This window comes from Ctenopharyngodon idella, chromosome 4, assembly GCF_019924925.1.
Source record: "Ctenopharyngodon idella isolate HZGC_01 chromosome 4, HZGC01, whole genome shotgun sequence".
NCBI classification, from domain to species: domain Eukaryota; kingdom Metazoa; phylum Chordata; class Actinopteri; order Cypriniformes; family Xenocyprididae; genus Ctenopharyngodon; species Ctenopharyngodon idella.
In genome coordinates, this window is record NC_067223.1 from 1,505,917 (window position 1) to 1,523,985 (window position 18,069).

Genomic DNA, 18,069 nt, shown 5'->3' on the forward strand with positions numbered 1-18,069 from the left:
CAATCCTGCAGAGTTCAGATCCAACCCTTATAAAACACACATGTCTGTAATTATCAAGTGCTCCTGAAGATCTTAATTAGCTGGTTCAGTTGTGTTTGATCAGAGTTGGAGCTGAACTTTGCAGGACCTCCAGGAACAGGATTGGGAATTCCTGGTGTACACAAATTCAGGCACTTGTAACAATGGTATCACTGTAACAATCACTAAACATTGGGACACTGGAAACTCTGTTTCCGGCTTGACATGACATGACAATGTCCTTGTTGTACAATGTAGATTAATAACATCTAATTGTAGCATCTAATTGTAAGCCTAAACTGGATATAAAATGTAAGTTTGTCCCTCATATCTGATGGGTTGACTGGAATGTTGTTCCAGGATTGACAAAGATGTTGATCCAGGGACATGCTGTACTTGGTGAAATCACGTTTACCACGTCACTACAGGTATTTATGAACAACAGTGTAAGGATGAAAATCCGCAAAGATTTTTGCTCTCCTGTTCCAACCCCCTCCAAGGGCCATTTGGAATTCTTAAAAGCAAAGAAGTGCTGATAGTGATCAAGGCCTGTAGACCAAGATGTGTGTACATTGAGGGTCTGCTAATTGTGACACCTTTAGTTCAGTGGGCAATGTTTTGATTTCTTTTGTTGCACAGCTCAAGAAAGTGTGCCTATTTCAGTTCTTAAGGTGATGCAGCACCGTAATAGTGCAGTCATGTTCCAGAACGCATGGTGTGAAAGAAGCATTAGAGAGTTATGAAAATCCTCAGACTCCAGGAGAACATAGCAAACAACCATGTGGCAAAGATAGCAGGTTTTGTAGTTCCTGTCACAAAAATAATCCATACAGAGAAAAAATGCTGGTCACTGGTCACCTCCGCCTTATTTTCAGAAAAATAGGAAATCACCTTCTAAGGGCAAAGATCAGCAGTCTGCATGTACAGGTAAAACTCTTGACGAGTATCCATATTCAAGTTACTAAGAAAGTGTAAAGTGGCGTCACGTCAGTTACACTTTTTCAGTAAGTTGAATAGGGAAGGCGTAGGATGTACTGCAAGAGTTTTACACTTTCTTTGTAGGCTATGTTGAACACGGAAGGCGGTCTAGCGGAAGCTAAATATTTTACTTCATAACTTGTTAAATATGGATATTTTTTACACAAACGCATCGCTTCGCTTCAGAAGGCCTTTATTAACCCCCCGGAGATGTGTGGACTGTGGAGTATGTTTATGATAGATGGATGTGGATGGAGGCACTTTCTTCAGCTCATACTCGTTGATCCCGCTCACTGCCATTATAAAGCTCGATGCGTCAGGATATTCATTAATATTTCTCCAATTGTGTTCATCAGAAAGAAGAAAGTCATATACACCTAGGATGGCTTGAGGGTGAGTAAAGCTTGGGCTAATTTTCATTTGAAAGTGAACTAATCCTTTAAGTTGTACAGTGTAATATATTTAATGCAGCTGTGTACTTTCATTATCCCAAAAGTTCCCAAGGATTTGTAAATCCAGAGATATTCCAATTTTAAATAATGGCTCGTCGCCTATCAATGACCCGCACTATCCCTGGTTTCCGTTTACGCGTCACTCGTATTGTTTTGAATGGGAGAAAGTGCAACGCGCAATATGACGGAATAAGTCCCGCCTTCTAAATAAGAGCCAATGGCCGATTGGTAACATCATCGCGTCACTGCAGCGACCGTTAGAAGCTCCGGTTCGCGCGCCTCCGAAATGAGGCAAAAGAGACGCGCATTTAGGACTGCGCATGCGCATTAGCTTGATCCAGCCTGAATAATACCGTTTTTTGTCATGATTCGAGCGTTTAGAAACACAATTTATGAGACAGTTGTCAGATTTCATTGGTGATTTCAAATATGAAATTTAATTGAAAGCTTGGCAAACAGCTTTGGAGAATTTCATGTTTCCCCATTCAAAGAGATAGAAGCTGCACTTGAATGCCCGAGAGGCGTTTTAAAGATAGCCGCCGAGTTAAATGACTTGTCTTAAAGGGACTTTGTTTCCGCTTGTAGAAACTATGGCAACTCACGTTAACAAAATGCGAAAGTGTTGGTTATACAGCATCTAACACGCTGCTATTGTGTCGTTCAATCATCATGGATCACGATTATTCATTGGCGAGTACAAAAAAACAAAACAATTGTAGATCAACTGAGGCAAGCTGGCTTTGGGACAAATGGAGAAATAAAACAAGGATCAATATTGGCGTGGCGTTTTTGAGATGGAGAGAGCTTCGCGACAAACTTGGACTTGACAGAGACTCCGCTTTCGCATGCTTTAATAGACAGGTAAGCAAATATATGTTATTTATTGTACAAGTAATAGTTACGTACAGATGATTTGAATAGATATGAATGTCACATATAAGCAATGCGAGATACAGCATAAATAGATTCACTTGAAAAACTATCAAGTGTTTGTAATTACATAATTCTGTGGGTTATAGTGATGAAATCCACATTTTCATGCTGTCTCCCTGTTACAAAAACAGGACCAAATTTGCATCACAATTGTAAAACTTCCTCATCTATTTTTGGGGGTATGATTGCATTTACACATAGCCATAGGTAAATGCAAACACATAGATAACACCATTTGATTTTCACACACAAAGTCAAATCTACATCTGTCTGATTCTGCCTCACAAAAAATATGCATACAATGTTATTTAAAGGGTTAGTTCACCCAAAAATGAAAATTCTGTCATTAATTACTCACCCTCATGTCGCTCCACACCCGTAAAACCTTCGTTCATCTTCGGAACACAAATTAAGATATTTTTGATGAAATCTGAGAGCTTTCTGACTCCTCAATAGACAGCAATATAACCACCACTGTCAAAGCCCAGAAAAGACATCGTTAAAATGGTCGACAAAACTGCAGTGGTTCAACCTTAATTTTATGAAGCGACAAGAATAATTTTTCTGTGCAAAATCAAAACAAAAATTGCGACTTTGTTGAATAACCTCTTCTCTTCCATGTCAGTCACCTACGCAGTTGACGCAGTAAGCATAGCACATTTATTTCAATGTTTCCAGAAACAGTGTAAGAGCTTTTAAGAACTTATTTTGTTCTCACCTTGACCATCTTATTAAGTACATCAATTTAAGGGCTTTTTGCCAGAGACAAATTTATTCTGACCACACCAAACCTCTGACCCTTTAACTTTTTTTCTGTTTGTTGTGCCATGTGCTCTTTTAAAATCCCAGGATCCCTGCTGCACAAGTTCAAGTGTCCTGCTTTAAGAGAGGGACAAGTGGATTCTACCATATTCAGTGCCTGTTCTTGTATGGTGTGAAGTATTTGCTGGATGATTTGTATATCTATGAATGGTGCAACACCATTCAATGAATATCTTTCACACAGAGCTGAAAGGAGAACTCAAACAAAAACAAGAAGTCTGAAGATGACAAATGCACAAAAAAGAAAGCATGTTTAATGGACTGTGCCACCTTTGATCTCTAAGTGTGGCCAATGGTGCCAAGGTGGGATTGTAAGGCTTTTGCTTTCCTGTTCCAACACCTTGCAAGGGCCATTTGGAATTCCTAAAGGCAAAGAGGTGATGATAGTGATCAAGTCCTATAGGCCAAGATGTTCCCTAGCTCCCTATATTGTGTACACCAGGGGTGCCCAATCATGTTTGTGGATAATTTTTTTTTGTTTAAACATCCATCATGTGTCATGGTGTTTATTGATGTTTCATGCTTCAGAATTTTTTGTTAAAGGCTTAGTTCACCCAAAAATGACATTTCTGTCATAAATTCCCAAACCCATAAGACCTTCGTTTGTCTTCGGAACACAAATTAAGATATTTTTGATGAAATCTGATGGTATCTGATCCACACATAGGCATAAGTCGTTATTTTTGTTTTGTTTTTGCGCACAAAAAGTATTCTCATCGCTTCATAAAATTAAGGTTGAACCACTGCAGTCACGTCGACGGTTTTAACGATGTCTTTAGTACCTTTCTGGACCTTGAAAGGTGCAATGTCATTGCTGCCTATGTGTGGATTAGATACCATCGGATTTCATCAAAAATATCTTAATTTGTGTTCCGAAGACAAACTAAGATCTTACAGGTTTGGGATGACATGAGGGTGAGTAATTAATGACTAAACTAACCCTTTAAGGGAACATAGTGAGCATCGATGCTCTCTGGTTTTCGTGGTGCATTTTTATTGTGCTAATGTTTCAGTGCACTGCAAGGATTTTGTGATTGAGAAGGCCCTTAAAACTCCCTGATCAGTGGCCTGATTACTGCACTCTTAGAGCACTTTTGCATGTAGCAAATCCATAACAACGTCCTGGCAACACTAAAGCATTGTGGGGTGAAAAATATAATATGTAATTTGCATTTAGCCACAGAAAATATAATAAGCTAAGACAAAAGAACAGCTGACTGATGACTAGCTAAGAGTTTTAGCGTTTTAACATTTTAGCATTTTAGCATGCAGTTATGATGGCTTCACACACGTGTCATGGCCATCAACGTTTGTCTCTGAGCTCTCCTAAAAAACTTTTTCTGTCTGGCTCAGCTGAAATAAATATATAGTTGTTCTACTGGCTGATTTGACATGATCCTGCTAAGCTCCGTGTCTTTAAATAGCGCTGTAATTCTCTGGAGATTAGTTCACTGTGGTGACTTAGCACGGTTAGCAACTACACACGCAAGGCAGGATACCTAGGACCCGCTCACACGGCTTCTCATTCACTTAATCATGTAAATCAATTGGATCGAGCCAATTAAATGATATGTGGTTTTGAAGGGAAAAAGAGTCCTTTTTTGCAGCTAAAAGTGACATGCTACTCACTACACACAATAAAAGGGTAAATTCAAATCCCATTGACGTTCCATATTCATTTGGGACAGGGGTTCTTGTAAAACCCTGAGTCAGATCTTTTGTTAGATCTCATAAGGACAGGAAAGCCAGTTTCTAATCCTGTCAGTCAAAGCTGACCCATCAGGCACAGGTTTACCTGCGTCACTAGGCCTAAAATGACAGAGCGACGTGCTCAGCAAGACCCGTCGGAAGCGAGAGAAGAAACGACCTGTGTACGATTTTATCAAAGATAAAAGACTTAATTGAATCTTGAACTCTAAAACTCTCTTATCTGTATCACAGCCTGTTAAAGTAATGTTCCAGGTTCAGTGTTATTTTAGTATTATTTATATATTGTTTTATTACTGTTTTAAATATTTTTTAAAAATATATATATTTTTTTAATGTATTTTCAGTTTACATTTTCTTTCTAGCTTTTGTTAGTAATTCTGGTATGATTTTGTCATTTTTATTTTAAATTTTTTAATAAATATTTCTATTTAGCATTAATTTATTTTTATTTCAGTTTTAGTTTTAGTCATTTTGGTACTTCAACTTCAACATATTTTATTTTAGTTATTTAATTTCTAAATTTTTAACCATTTAATTTAATTTAATTTTATTTTATTATTTTATTTTATTTTATTTTGCTCCAGCAAATACCAGAAATGATTTTTAATGTTTCTAATACATTACAAAGCTGTTGATGACATCAGATTTTTGTGTGTTAAACAAACAAAAATTAACAAAAAGTAAAGATTATATTTTTTTAATTCACCAGTGCTAAACTAATGCTCATTTTATGGGCTCATTTAAATATCAACAATTTTGCCTACTTTTTTTTCTCAAAAATATATATAAATAATTAATTTAATACAATAAATACTGAAATAGTTTGTGTGATTGTTTCACTTTTTGTTTAGATTATGAAGGTTTAAAACCATGTTAATAGTTTTTTTTTATATATTTTTCTGATTAAAGTTAACAGCATACAAAGGTAAATGATAAAAAAAAAAAAAATTCTAACACATTTTGATGTGACCTTCATATAACAAAAAGTCTTAATAAAAAAAAAAAAAAAAGCAACCACTGAGAAACCCCCATCAAAGAAAAACAGAAATATGTGCATCAATGGATCTATGGGGTATTAAGACCTGAGATGGCAAACTGGCACAACTGTCCTCATGTGGCACGCGGCTCTCTTTCACGTTTGCCCCTCCTCCTTTTTTCTCTCTTTATCCCTCGTTCACGGCTGAATAATTAATCCCAGAGTATGCTGTGTTCGGACTCACGTACTCACTTTCTGTCTCTCCGCCCCACTGTGGACCCCCACTTTCACACATGCATGCTCATATTTGCCAACATGAACACACAAATAGAAAAGAAATCCTTAGTCAGCATTCTTTTTTATTCAGACACGACCCTAAAAGTGTAACGGACTGCAGAAGTGACTGTCTTTGGTTTAGTTAACTTGGCATCTTTCAGGGTTTCCATGGAAACGCTACACCAGGCTTTCACTGTGCCCAGTATTCATATTCACCAGAGGAGTGAATGAGAGCATGCAACTTTCTCAAGCAATAAAATGTCCTGCTGTTGAAGCTGTAAGAGGTGAACCAATATTATGCCTAAAGCTGGAACTTACTATAGGATAAATTACAATTACTTTTTAATAACTCAGATTAGTCTCTCTTTAGCTGTTATATTTAATTAAATTTAATTTATATCATATAGTTAAATAAATCATAAATATATATGATAAAATATGCAATTACAGTATATATTTAAATAAATCATAATTCATTCTTTAATTATATCAATCTATCTATCTATACACACACACATCCACGTAATTCACATATTAAACATTAATATAAATTTTTTTCAGTTTTGAAATGGTATTTTTCAGTAAAAAAGTTAGAGTTAGAACATAAGTCCTTTTTAGATGATAAATTCATTATATTATATTATATTATATTATATTATATTGTATTATACAGGCCATTTACGTTAGCGGACCCCAGTAATTTCAAATGTGTCTTTTTAACAGTGTCACGATCTATGCTATCAAAAGTTTATATCAGAATATCAGAATTTTAGGAGAGAAACAAATTTATAAGCCAGCATAAATGCAAACCCAGAGTCTCTTGAGTTATAAAAGTTCACCTAGTTGGGCTATTTAGTGGGGAAATGTAAATTAAAGCCAGTCCTTTGAACTTAAAAAAAAAAGTGAATTTTTTCTTCATCTTAGCTTAAGCATTAGCATTAGCATTAGCATTTCTTCAGCTTAGTCAAACACTAAAGTTTGTTATTTTTCTTTATTTCTTTACAATGCAGATAAAAATGAAGTGATGTCTATGTCTCATTTTTACCAAACCTCGCCCAATTCTGTCTCTAAATTGCTATGGTTTGAACCGTGGAGGAAGAATAAGATGGGCGGAGTGAGAGAGAGGGATAGAGGGAGTGGAGGACAGACTTTCAGGTGGACGTGATACTTCTCACATTCACTAAATGGGGCTTGGTTTATTTCCTTTTTTTTTTTTCCCTGTATTACTCCAAGTCCAGCCTCAAAGGAGCAAGTGTGCATCAGTAAACCTAAACCAGGGCATGAATGTCATCCAACAACTGTCCCTGAAGTCCTGAACACTCAGATCTCAGGCACTTATTAGCCGTGCTAAAAGATGAACATGACTTGATTATTTCTTGGTACTGTACAGTTGTCATAACTACAGTTGCCTAAGCAAAACTGACTTAATACTGCCACTGAGTTACAAAACTTTTAGTTTGAGGGCAGATGAGGACACGTGTGCACACAAATGTAGAAGTGATCAGCTTAAACCATTAAACGAAAGGACAAAAGGACATGTCACACTCTTTTAGTAATATTGCAAATGGTGGTATTTCCAAAATGTTTATCATGTGGCCTAGACATCTGACAGTAACCTCAAAAGCTTCATTGTGCTTCAAAATGAACAGGAAGTAATGCAACATGCCAGGGAGAACAAGCAAACAAACCTGTGAACACATGCATAAAAAGAAAAAAGAAATCACATATTTAGCAGTGTTTGTTTTGGTTCACATCATTTACTGAGTGGTTTTGTGGAGAAGTATGCTATGTTTTTGAAGGGATGGATGGAATATTCTTGGCTTATTTGATTGAATTACTTATTTCTGGCAGACAATGAAACGGAAAAATTCCATTGACTTACACTGCAGGAGAGACCCAAAAGAATTTGAATTAGATGGCTTATGAGCTCCCAGTAAATTTCCCTAGCCCTCTTTTGCAATGATGTCATTGAGTGGACAGGAATCCGAAGGAGAAAAATAAACAAGCACTGCATTTGCCAGACCATTACATCACAATCACAAGATTACTGGCATTGTTCGGCCAGAAATGGTGCGACAGTACCTCTAACATGGGACATTTCATAAGCTTGCACTCTTAGAAGAAAAGGTTCTATATAGAATCTTAAAGGATTCTGTCAGGTGCTTCATATATAGAACATGAATGTATTATCCAATCATTTTAAGACATTTCTCCTCATATAGAACCTTTTTGGGGTTCTTAAAAATTGAGTCAAGAACCCTGGGGTTCTATATAGATAAATTATATTTAAAATCAAGAAGAAATCATATTAGTAGTTTAATAAAAGCTGTTTTATTTTACATGGAGATCAAATATACAGTCAAATACTACTCATTTCTATCTCTGTAAAACCTTTATTGAACACTTTTGCTCACAGAATAAAGTAACGGTTGACTGCAAACAGCACATTTCTACATTGAGAAAATTTTAGCTTTGTTTGATAATACATCCACACCAATAGGTGTCAGTATAAATCCCAAGACAACAATCTTATCAGTCAGTTCAACAAAAACAATCACTGAGTACACCTAAAATAAGGGTTATGCTAATGTTAATCAGTTATTGTGTTTCTGACCATACACTGTAGATCAAAAGTTACCACAGTGATTCACCTTTAAAATAACCTGATTTGAAGAAAATGTGATGTTTGACCATCCACAACTTACTACCATGATGTTAAGGTAAGTGTTCCCATTATGTTACTTACTATACAGCTGTTTTTTAAGCTTGTTGCTATAAGTTTAGCTAGCTAGTTTGTTGCTAGGGTGTTTTGGGTGTTTGCTAGGCCTTGCCAGGTGTTAGCTAGGGTGTTCTGTGGGTGTTTCCATGGTGTTGCTAAGCAGTTGCTATGTTGAGTTGGAGTGGTTTTTAATGTGTTTCTGTTGTGATCTAGTTGGTTGCTAAAGTATTACTGGCCTCAAAAGAACCCGCTCCCAAGTCTATAGGGTTTTTTTGTCCAGTCGCTTTGGAAAATGTAATAGACCACTTCAAATGACAGTACTTTCCAGGCAGAGATAAAACGAGATAAAAGACGTTTTCAGGACCACTTTCAAAATTACCAAAGTGTTTCAGGAATTTCCAGTATCAGTCATGGGTTAAACTGATGCTTTTGTGTACCTTTTCCCTAAAGATGTTGTTAGTGGTTTGTGTTTGTCCAGTGTTGCATAACTGACAGACTAGGTGAATATTAGTCAATTTTCTGGTTTCATATACATTTCTGCAAAGAATTACAGCAAGAGATGACATTAAGTGTGGGAACAGTGCTTGGAACTTCCTATTTGTGACTTTTTGTGTCCACTTTCAACACATGCACAACCTTGTGAACCTTAAATGAAGACATTCCAACTTTTTTTTTCTGGCTACGCAAGTGTGTTAAGGGTTTTGATGACTTTATAACAGTTAATTTCCTCCAGTTCAGATGACACAGTTGCCTTCCTTGCTAACCTTGCATCATGCCCACTCACTGTTAAACCTAATCCAGTTACCGCAAAACCAGTAATAGATCACTTCCCATATACCATACGTCATGCCACTGGCTATTGGCCAGTTTCAGCCTTACAAAGAAAGACCTCATAATCTAATTGTGTTTTGTAATTTATATAATTTCTAAATGTATAATTCCATTTACGTATTGTCAACATCTCACCCTTTTAATTTAATGTTTTTCAGCATCTTATTCCAGTTTGCCACTTTCTCCCATGTCACTTTCTCCATTTTCTTCTCACATAATAAAATAGCTTCCCCACTGCACCCATTACAGTGTAAGAAATCGTTGTTGTGCTCAACTCTTCAATGGCGACTGTTTAACACATAGGAAAGACATCTCGAAAGTGTCTAGGCTGGATGTTTGAGACTGTTGTCTGCTCTTGCCCCTGTTCACTTTAGATCCCATTACTTTGCACACTGACCCTGACCCCTATCTAGATTATCTTACTCTCAATGCTTCACCATTAGCCAAGCACGTTGTGCACATACACAAAGAGGTTCAGGTACAGGTGCGCGCAAACACTGACAATGCTCTTTGCAAATTGTGACACATTCAAATGGTAACCAGAATTCCAACCTACGTGCCCTGAATCAAGTAGCATTCTCAAACTAATACTGCCCATATATCGCTGCCACTAAGCCCTAGATAGATAGACAGACAGACAGACAGACAGACAGATAGACAGTCGGTTGGATGGATGGATGGACGGACAGATAGTCAGATAGATAGATAGATAGATAGACAGACAGCAGACAAACACAGACAGACAGACAGACAGACAGACAGACAGATAAATGGCAGACAGATAGACTTTGTCCCTAAGGGATTTATTGTCATAATGCTCAAAGTACTTCAGCTAAAGTGACATGGCTACATTCTTTAACCTTGACCAAAGTGGAGTTATTTGTGTGCATGTGTATGTTTATGGAGCCTTTGAATATATAAACTGAGTAATCAGCCTACTTGGAAATTGGTCAGTTACTATATTACTCTTTATACATATGTGGTTTCAGGTTAATGGTGATTTACAGGGTGTGACAGAGAGTTTGCATGAATGCTGTGGGCATTTACCCAAAGCATTTGGCTGTACAATCTTAACACTTTCAACCCACATCAACTGAGGAGTATTTTATATTTATATTTGAAAGTATACATGCATACACACAAATTCATATTTCAGTAAAAAAATAAAATGAAATTTTATAGCTGGTAATTAAAGGCAACATGTGAATATAGTGATCTTGGATTTCAGACCTCACGTGATAGAAATTCGCTACCATTTATGGTCTTGCACCTGCACAGCATCATAAAGTGAACTGTGTGTATGCAGGGTGTGTAGTGTAGGGGAGATGTCACGAGGAAGTGTGTGTGACAGTTTATACAAGTGCAAGGTGATGAAATTTGTTGTCTGAAGGTGAAAGATAAGTTAGCCCGTCCGGTCAGGGAATCTTAGGAGACCGTCGAGACAATAATCTGTCTCCGAGCCAGTGGACATAGTGAAAATGTCCATCGTTATAAGAATCGTACAAAGCAATGCAAACGAATAAAATGCAAATTATCAGAGCCCCTTCAAGTAGCCAATTAAGGACAGTTTTGTCCTTCTGCCGGATGCTCAGAAATTCAAACGAAATAGTGTTATATCACATTGATACAAAACACTGACTCATTTTCCTGACTATGACTCAGTGGTCATGTGCGCAAAGAATTGTCCTTGTGCTTCCTGTCTCTCGCTCTTTCCGATTTCATTCTGAAGTACATTCTGACCTCTAGTGGACTCAATGTGTCATTGTTGATTTTAATGTAATCGTATCACTGTTCACTGTATTCACAAGGGCTAAAATTGTGTAACCATAGTTTTGAGTCAGAAGTCCACATATGTAAATGCTTATTTCAAACACCTAGATTAAAAGCCAACTAAACCTAACTATACACAATTCATGCCCTCCAATTTCATATTTTGTAGAGGTTGTGTGAACAAACCAACACAATAAAGCCACACTAGCTTACAAATGGAGCATGTTGTCATAAAAGTTTCCCCTATTCATAAAGAAGTCTATTACCTTAGTTATGTTATACTATAGCAAATGTGATATGATATACCAAAATTTTAATTACTTAAGACTAATTTTGACTTGCCTTTGGTCTGAAATACTTGCCTCGATTAGTTTTGTCCCAAAGACCCCAATCAACAATTCAGCTTTTGTTGTTGTTGTTGTTGTTATTTATGGCATTGTTATAGCACAATTTAATTTATTCATCAATAAAGTTTTAATTTTTCATGCACTGTAAAATAACCATACATATAATATAATGACAAGGAAATAATTTCTAGATGTCTCACAAGAAATCATAATACTGCTGACTATACAGACAACATGAATTTGTAACTACGAACTCTCTCTAAATATATTCAGTTTTTATGTACTACACATTAATTTTCAAGAATTCATATATAACTTTGTACAATCCAAGAACATAATAGAATTCAACTGAACATACAGTATGCTACACAGTGTGATATTTTGCCACTACACTTCTATACAAGGTCTTTAGAATTCAGTATTGAACACATAGGCTAATGAAACTGATCAGTATTAAAGATGTGAACACCAGCACATTCATTCTAATAAAACACACTGAATCTAGTAAATGACTTTGATGATGCACAACCAGGCACAAGTATCTTGAAAACCTATGATGATATGCATTTCAAACAAATACAACCCACAATATAAGATGTACATGAAGCTTTATCAAATTCATCGCCTGCAAAACTTCACTTTTGTCACTCCCGTATTTAATAATGTCCATACACTGTTGTCTGGGATTCTTCATTGACATTTTTTGCAGCTTACGCCATTATACCAGTAGGTGGCGATAAGTGCTCATTCACTCCGACTCGTTCAAAACGGATTCATTCAGGGTAAGGAATGAAAAACAACTGTTGTGTTCGATTCTATTTTGAGTTCGTTTGGAGCTATTTTCGACGGCCGACCAAAAATAGATACAGTAACAGGCAATGTTGTGTCTACAATGTAAGTTACTCAGTATTAACTTACTGTTTATGTTGCTTGTTTGAGACCCTTGAACCAACATGTTCATATGCTCTTTTGCGTTTCACATCACAAAAATGGAAGGAGGCACCAAATAATATAATAACAACAATTTATACACTGCTCAAAAAAATTAAAGGAACACTTTGAAAACACATCAGATCTCAATAGGGAAAAATATCATGCTGGATATCTATACTGATACGGACTGGGTAATGTGTTATGAACAAGAGGATGCCACATCGTTTGATGGAAATTAAAATTATCAACCTACAGCGGACTGAATTCAAAGACACCCTGAAAATCATAGTGAAAAAATGATGCAGCAGGCTAGTCCATTTTGCTGAAATTTTACTGCAGCAACTCAAAATGGTACTCCGTAGTTTGTATGGCCCCCACGTGCTTGTATGCATGCTAATGAGATGACGGATAGTGTCCTGGGGTATTTCTTTCCAGATCTGGACCAGGGCATCACTGAGCTCCTGGACAGTCAACCTGGCGGCGTCGGATGGACCGAAACATAATGTCCCAGCAGTGTTCTATTGGATTTAGGTCAGTCGAGCGTGGGAGCTATTCAATGGTATCAATTCCTTCATCCTCCATGAACTGCCTGCATACTCTCGTCACATGAGGCCGGGCATTGTCATGCACCAGGAGGAACCCAGGACCCACTGCACCAGCGTAGGGTCTGACAATGGGTCCAAGGATTTCATCCTGATACCTAATGGCAGTCAGGATGCCATTGTTTAGCCTGTAGAGGTCTGTGCGTCCCTTCATGGAAATGCCTCCCCAGACCATCACTGACCCATCAGCAAACCGGTCATGCTGAACGATGTTACAGGCAGCATAATGTTCTCCACGGCTTCTCCAGACCCTTTTACGTCTGTCACGTGCTCAGGGTGAACCTGCTCTCATCTGTGAAAAGCACAGGGCGCCAGTGGCGGACCTGCCGATTCTGGTGTTCAATGGCAAATGCCAGTCAAGCTCCACGGTGCCGGGCAGTGAGCACAGGGCCCACTAGAGGACGTCGGGCCCTCAGGCCACCCTCATGAAGTCTGTTTCTGATTGTTTGGTCAGAGACATTCACACCAGTGGCCTGCTGGAGGTCGTTTTGTAGGGCTTGGCAGTGCTCATCCTGTTCCTCCTTGCACAAAGGAGCAGATACCGGTCCTGCTGATGGGTTAAAGACCTTCTACGGCCCTGTCCAACTCTCCAGGAGACAGGCAGTTACTCTAGAAATCTCCTCCATGCTCTTGAGACTGTGCTGGGAGACACAGCAAACCTTCTGGCAATGGCAAGTATTGATGTGCCATCCTGGAGGAGTTGGACTGCCTGTGCAACCTCTGTAGGGTCCAGGTATCACCTCATGCTACCAGTAGTGACACTGACCCTAGCCAAATGCAAAGCTAGTGAAAAACAGTCAGAAAAGATGAGTAGGGAAAAAATGTCAGTGGCCTCCACCTGTAAAACCATTCCTGTTTTGGGGGTCGTCTCATTGTTTCCCATCTAGTGCACCTGTTGTTAATTTCATTAACACCAAAGCAGCTGAAACTGATTAACAACCCCCTCTGCTACTCAACTGACCAGATCAATATCCCAGGAGTTTAATTGACTTGATGCTATTCTCTTATTAAAAAGTGTTCCTTTATTTTTTTTTGAGCAGTGTATTTTATATTATATATAATTTGACACTACTGTGTCTTTTATTCACTGCTCATAGAATGAAATGAGGTTGACTAGAGGCTGATATAGCTCAGGTGAGTGTTTGCCTTCTGCTTTGGACCTGTTCACAGTATTTGCACAAATGTCTTTAATGAATGTTTGTGAGTCAGGGGCTTTTGAGACGGGCCATGACGGGGTTGATGAAGGAGAAGTTGTTAAACATGCTCTGGTCCACGCTGTTGATGATGATACGATCTGTGACGGAAAGTCGAGGCTTCTCATTTATGAACTCCTTATCAAAGTTGCTACAGTCACTTGCTGATTTCTGTAAACAGAAAGGCTCAATATGTCAGTCACAGGTAACAGTTTGTTGACCGAACTCTGTTCCAAAATCTAGTGAGCCGCTGTTTTGCAGTTTACTTAGGCAGCTGCCTGCTAAGTCAGGACCTTAAGGGTACGTTTACATGACAACAGTGTACTAAAAACAGAAACGTTTTTCCTTTGTGTTTTCGCGTACAGACGACAACGTTGTGAAAAATGATACACAAAAACAACTAAAAACGCTGTATTCATGCCAGGCCAGTAGTCGGCGATGTCACTTTGTATAGAATTACTACACGCCTATAGACTGAACATGTAATAGGCAAATTCGCATTTTTGTAGTTTACACAGAGAAAATAACGGTTTTGTTTTCAAAAACTTGCGCTTTGAAACCCATTTCCAAAAGCTTGAATTTTCAGGCCCCAAAAACACCATTGTTGTGTAAAGGAATGGCCAAAACTCATAAAAAGTTTTCAGTTTTTAGAAAACGGTGTCATGTAAATGGCCCTAACTGAAATGGAACCTGAAAAGTTCCTGATTTGAAATGATCTTCATAGGCAGTAATGTTGCACACCACATAAAAAAGTGCACAAAAAATCACACAAAAAATCAGGAACTTTTCAGGTTCCATTTCAGTTAAGTCTCACATGCACTTTTTTGTGTGGTGTGCGACATTACTGCCTATGAAGATCATTTCAAATCAGGAACTTTTCAGGTTCCAAAAGTGCATGTGAGACTTAACGTTAGCATGCTGCTAAGCTAAAAACGCAACACTCTAATAAGCATGATTAAAAACATGCTTGATTTAAATCAAAGATATATCTTGTCGCAACTCTAGTGTCTCTTCTAACTTTAACCTCAGTGAAAATTTACCAGTTGATGGCTGAGAGTAGGATCCCTAAATGTGTGTTTTTTTTTTTTTTAATCTCTAGAAGTTCCTGTTTCAACATCTATGTAGAATATTCCATGCATTTAACCCTAAAAGGGGTGGCGTATCCTGGGGGATACAAACATTTGAGAGGCTGTGGGAAAGTTAGGGTCTCATTTCTTGGTTTCATGTTGAAAGGGTGTTTGTTGTGAATATTTAGATATATTGACTTTGTTCATAAATTTTTTGTTTAGCTTACGAGCATCATTTAAAAACAACATGCCCACCTGTAGTCGGAAATCTGCTCACCTTCAGATAAAAGTTGATATATTTCACATAATTACAATATTTGGAGGAAACTTACATGTTTAAAAAGTTGTTCAGTGTTAGCTTATTACGTTTATGTTGAAATTTTATGAATTTAATTTTTACATTTTTCATAATTTGTCTGTAAATGTTTGTACCTCCCAGGATACGTTGCCCGTTTGGGGGTATAAATCCATTGAAAACAAGAGAATGCTTGTTTGGCAATGTGTATTACAACATTATAGATAGATTTTTTTTTTTAAACATTTATTCTCTCATAACTTAAACTAAACATTCTTTGTAAAATTCTGTTGAACATAAAGTATGATGCCTATTTATGAATATAATATTTAATATGCAAATTTATAGGCCCTATAAATTATCAATACGATCAAAACTTTGCTGAAAAACTTGTTTTACACAATCTACTTCATGTCTTCTGCCCTCTGATTGATAGTTTATACTTTTTTTTTTAATCAAGTAAAGTCTTTTTTGCTCAGAAATCTTTAATGATTTTTATAATGCAATGTAAGAGAAACATTTACTGGACTGAAGCAACTTGGGTTTACTTGATTATCCATACATTATTTTTTTAATGTTAAATATTAAAAATGCTTTTTACATTTTTTTTCATGTTAAAGTAAATGTCAAATATGACACAACAGACTTTTGGGGAACATTTTCCATCTCTCAATTCTCATTGATTTGCATATATATGCCATAAAACCCTGGGCCCGGTTGCATGAAAGCCTTAAGTTAAGAAAACCCTTAGTTATAAGGTTAAAGGTACCCTTAGTGAAACATGGGTTGCAAGAAAAAAACTTTAAGGCTGTCACTAAGTATTTCCCTTAATTGCTTAAGTGTTTCCTTAAGTTCTGCTATGCGTTGCAACAAAGTCCTCAGTAATCATTTAGCCCTAAAAAAATTAAGGGATCAAAATAGGTCCCTTAAGTCATCTAAAGAACTAAAAACTAATAGCTTTTTTTTTTATCCTTGGTCCAGTTTAGTTTAGATTTGTTTTTTTAGGGACAGGACTAGGTGTCGAGCTGTGCAGCATATAGGTCACCGTACGCATCATTCAGTGAATAATCACCAAACAGGCAAAGTGGCGTTGATGCATGAGTACAATACAATAACAATGAGTCGGACTAATATAATGTAATTTGATTGGAAAACTATGTGAGTGGCGCGGCAGGATTTTGAGTATCCTCCTCCGGTGTTGTAGCTGTACTCATAGAAACTCATAGCTGTACTCATAGAAATGTGCTTGAATTTTAGTATGCTCTGTGTCGTCCGTCAGGCTGCCTTTAATAATCTCCATAACTCAAATATTGTAGAACAGTTGTTTAAGTAAATATTAAACTTGTTTAAAAGTCAGTTGTCCGTTATGTTCTGTTTATTGTGGAAGATTTCGTAACTATAGCAACTGCTTCTCCATTGCCGTGTTTTGCCAGAAATCGCGAAATGCTTAGTATAAACACTAAGGTAAGGGTGATAGTTAAGACGTTTGTTGCAACACTCTTAAAGAAATCCCTTGCCTCAAATTTTTTCCCCTCAGGGATACCCTTACTTAAGAGGTTTCATGCAACCGGGATGTATAAGTGTGTGTGTGTGTGTGTGTGTGTGTGTGTGTGTAACAAAAAACACATGCAAACCTGTGTATATATATATATATATATTGTATGCATGCATATGTGTTTTTTGTTGAGTATCATATTTATACATCAGGCTTTTATGGCATATATATGCAATTCATTGCAAATCGATAATTTTTGGATGGACTAATATATGTTCCCCAAAAGCCTGTTGTGTCATATTTAACATGAAAAAATGTCCAAAGAATTTTTAATTTTTAACATTAAAAAATGGTGTATGAATAATCTAGTAAACACACGTTACTTCAGTACAATAAATGTTTATCTTACATTTACTTTATAAAAATCATTGAAGATTTCTGTGCAAAAAAGACTTAAAGGTGCAATATGTAGGATTTCTGTCCGCTAGAGGTCGCTAGAGGCCTATTCAAAACAAAGGCGTAGCTTGATGACGCCAAGTTTGAGTGCGGAATCTTGGGACATGTGGTCTTCACGTCACAGCCGGTGGAAACAATCGGGATAGGACTCAGGAAGAAATCATGTTCATGGATGTAATTATTAACATTACTGTAG

General features: G+C 37.1%; 1 protein-coding gene across 3 annotated transcripts in view; it reads right to left on the bottom strand.

Moving 5' to 3' along the window:
- Positions 1-11,935: 11,935 nt before the first annotated feature.
- The window catches only part of prkcq (protein kinase C, theta), a 30,049-nt gene continuing 23,915 nt past the window's right edge, over positions 11,936-18,069 (bottom strand). For all 3 annotated transcript variants that reach the window (XM_051891214.1, XM_051891215.1, XM_051891213.1), the window contains one exon: positions 11,936-14,731. In XM_051891214.1, coding sequence (XP_051747174.1) covers positions 14,573-14,731 — 159 coding nt within the window. In that variant the 3' untranslated portion in view covers positions 11,936-14,572. The remainder of the gene's footprint in view (positions 14,732-18,069) is intronic.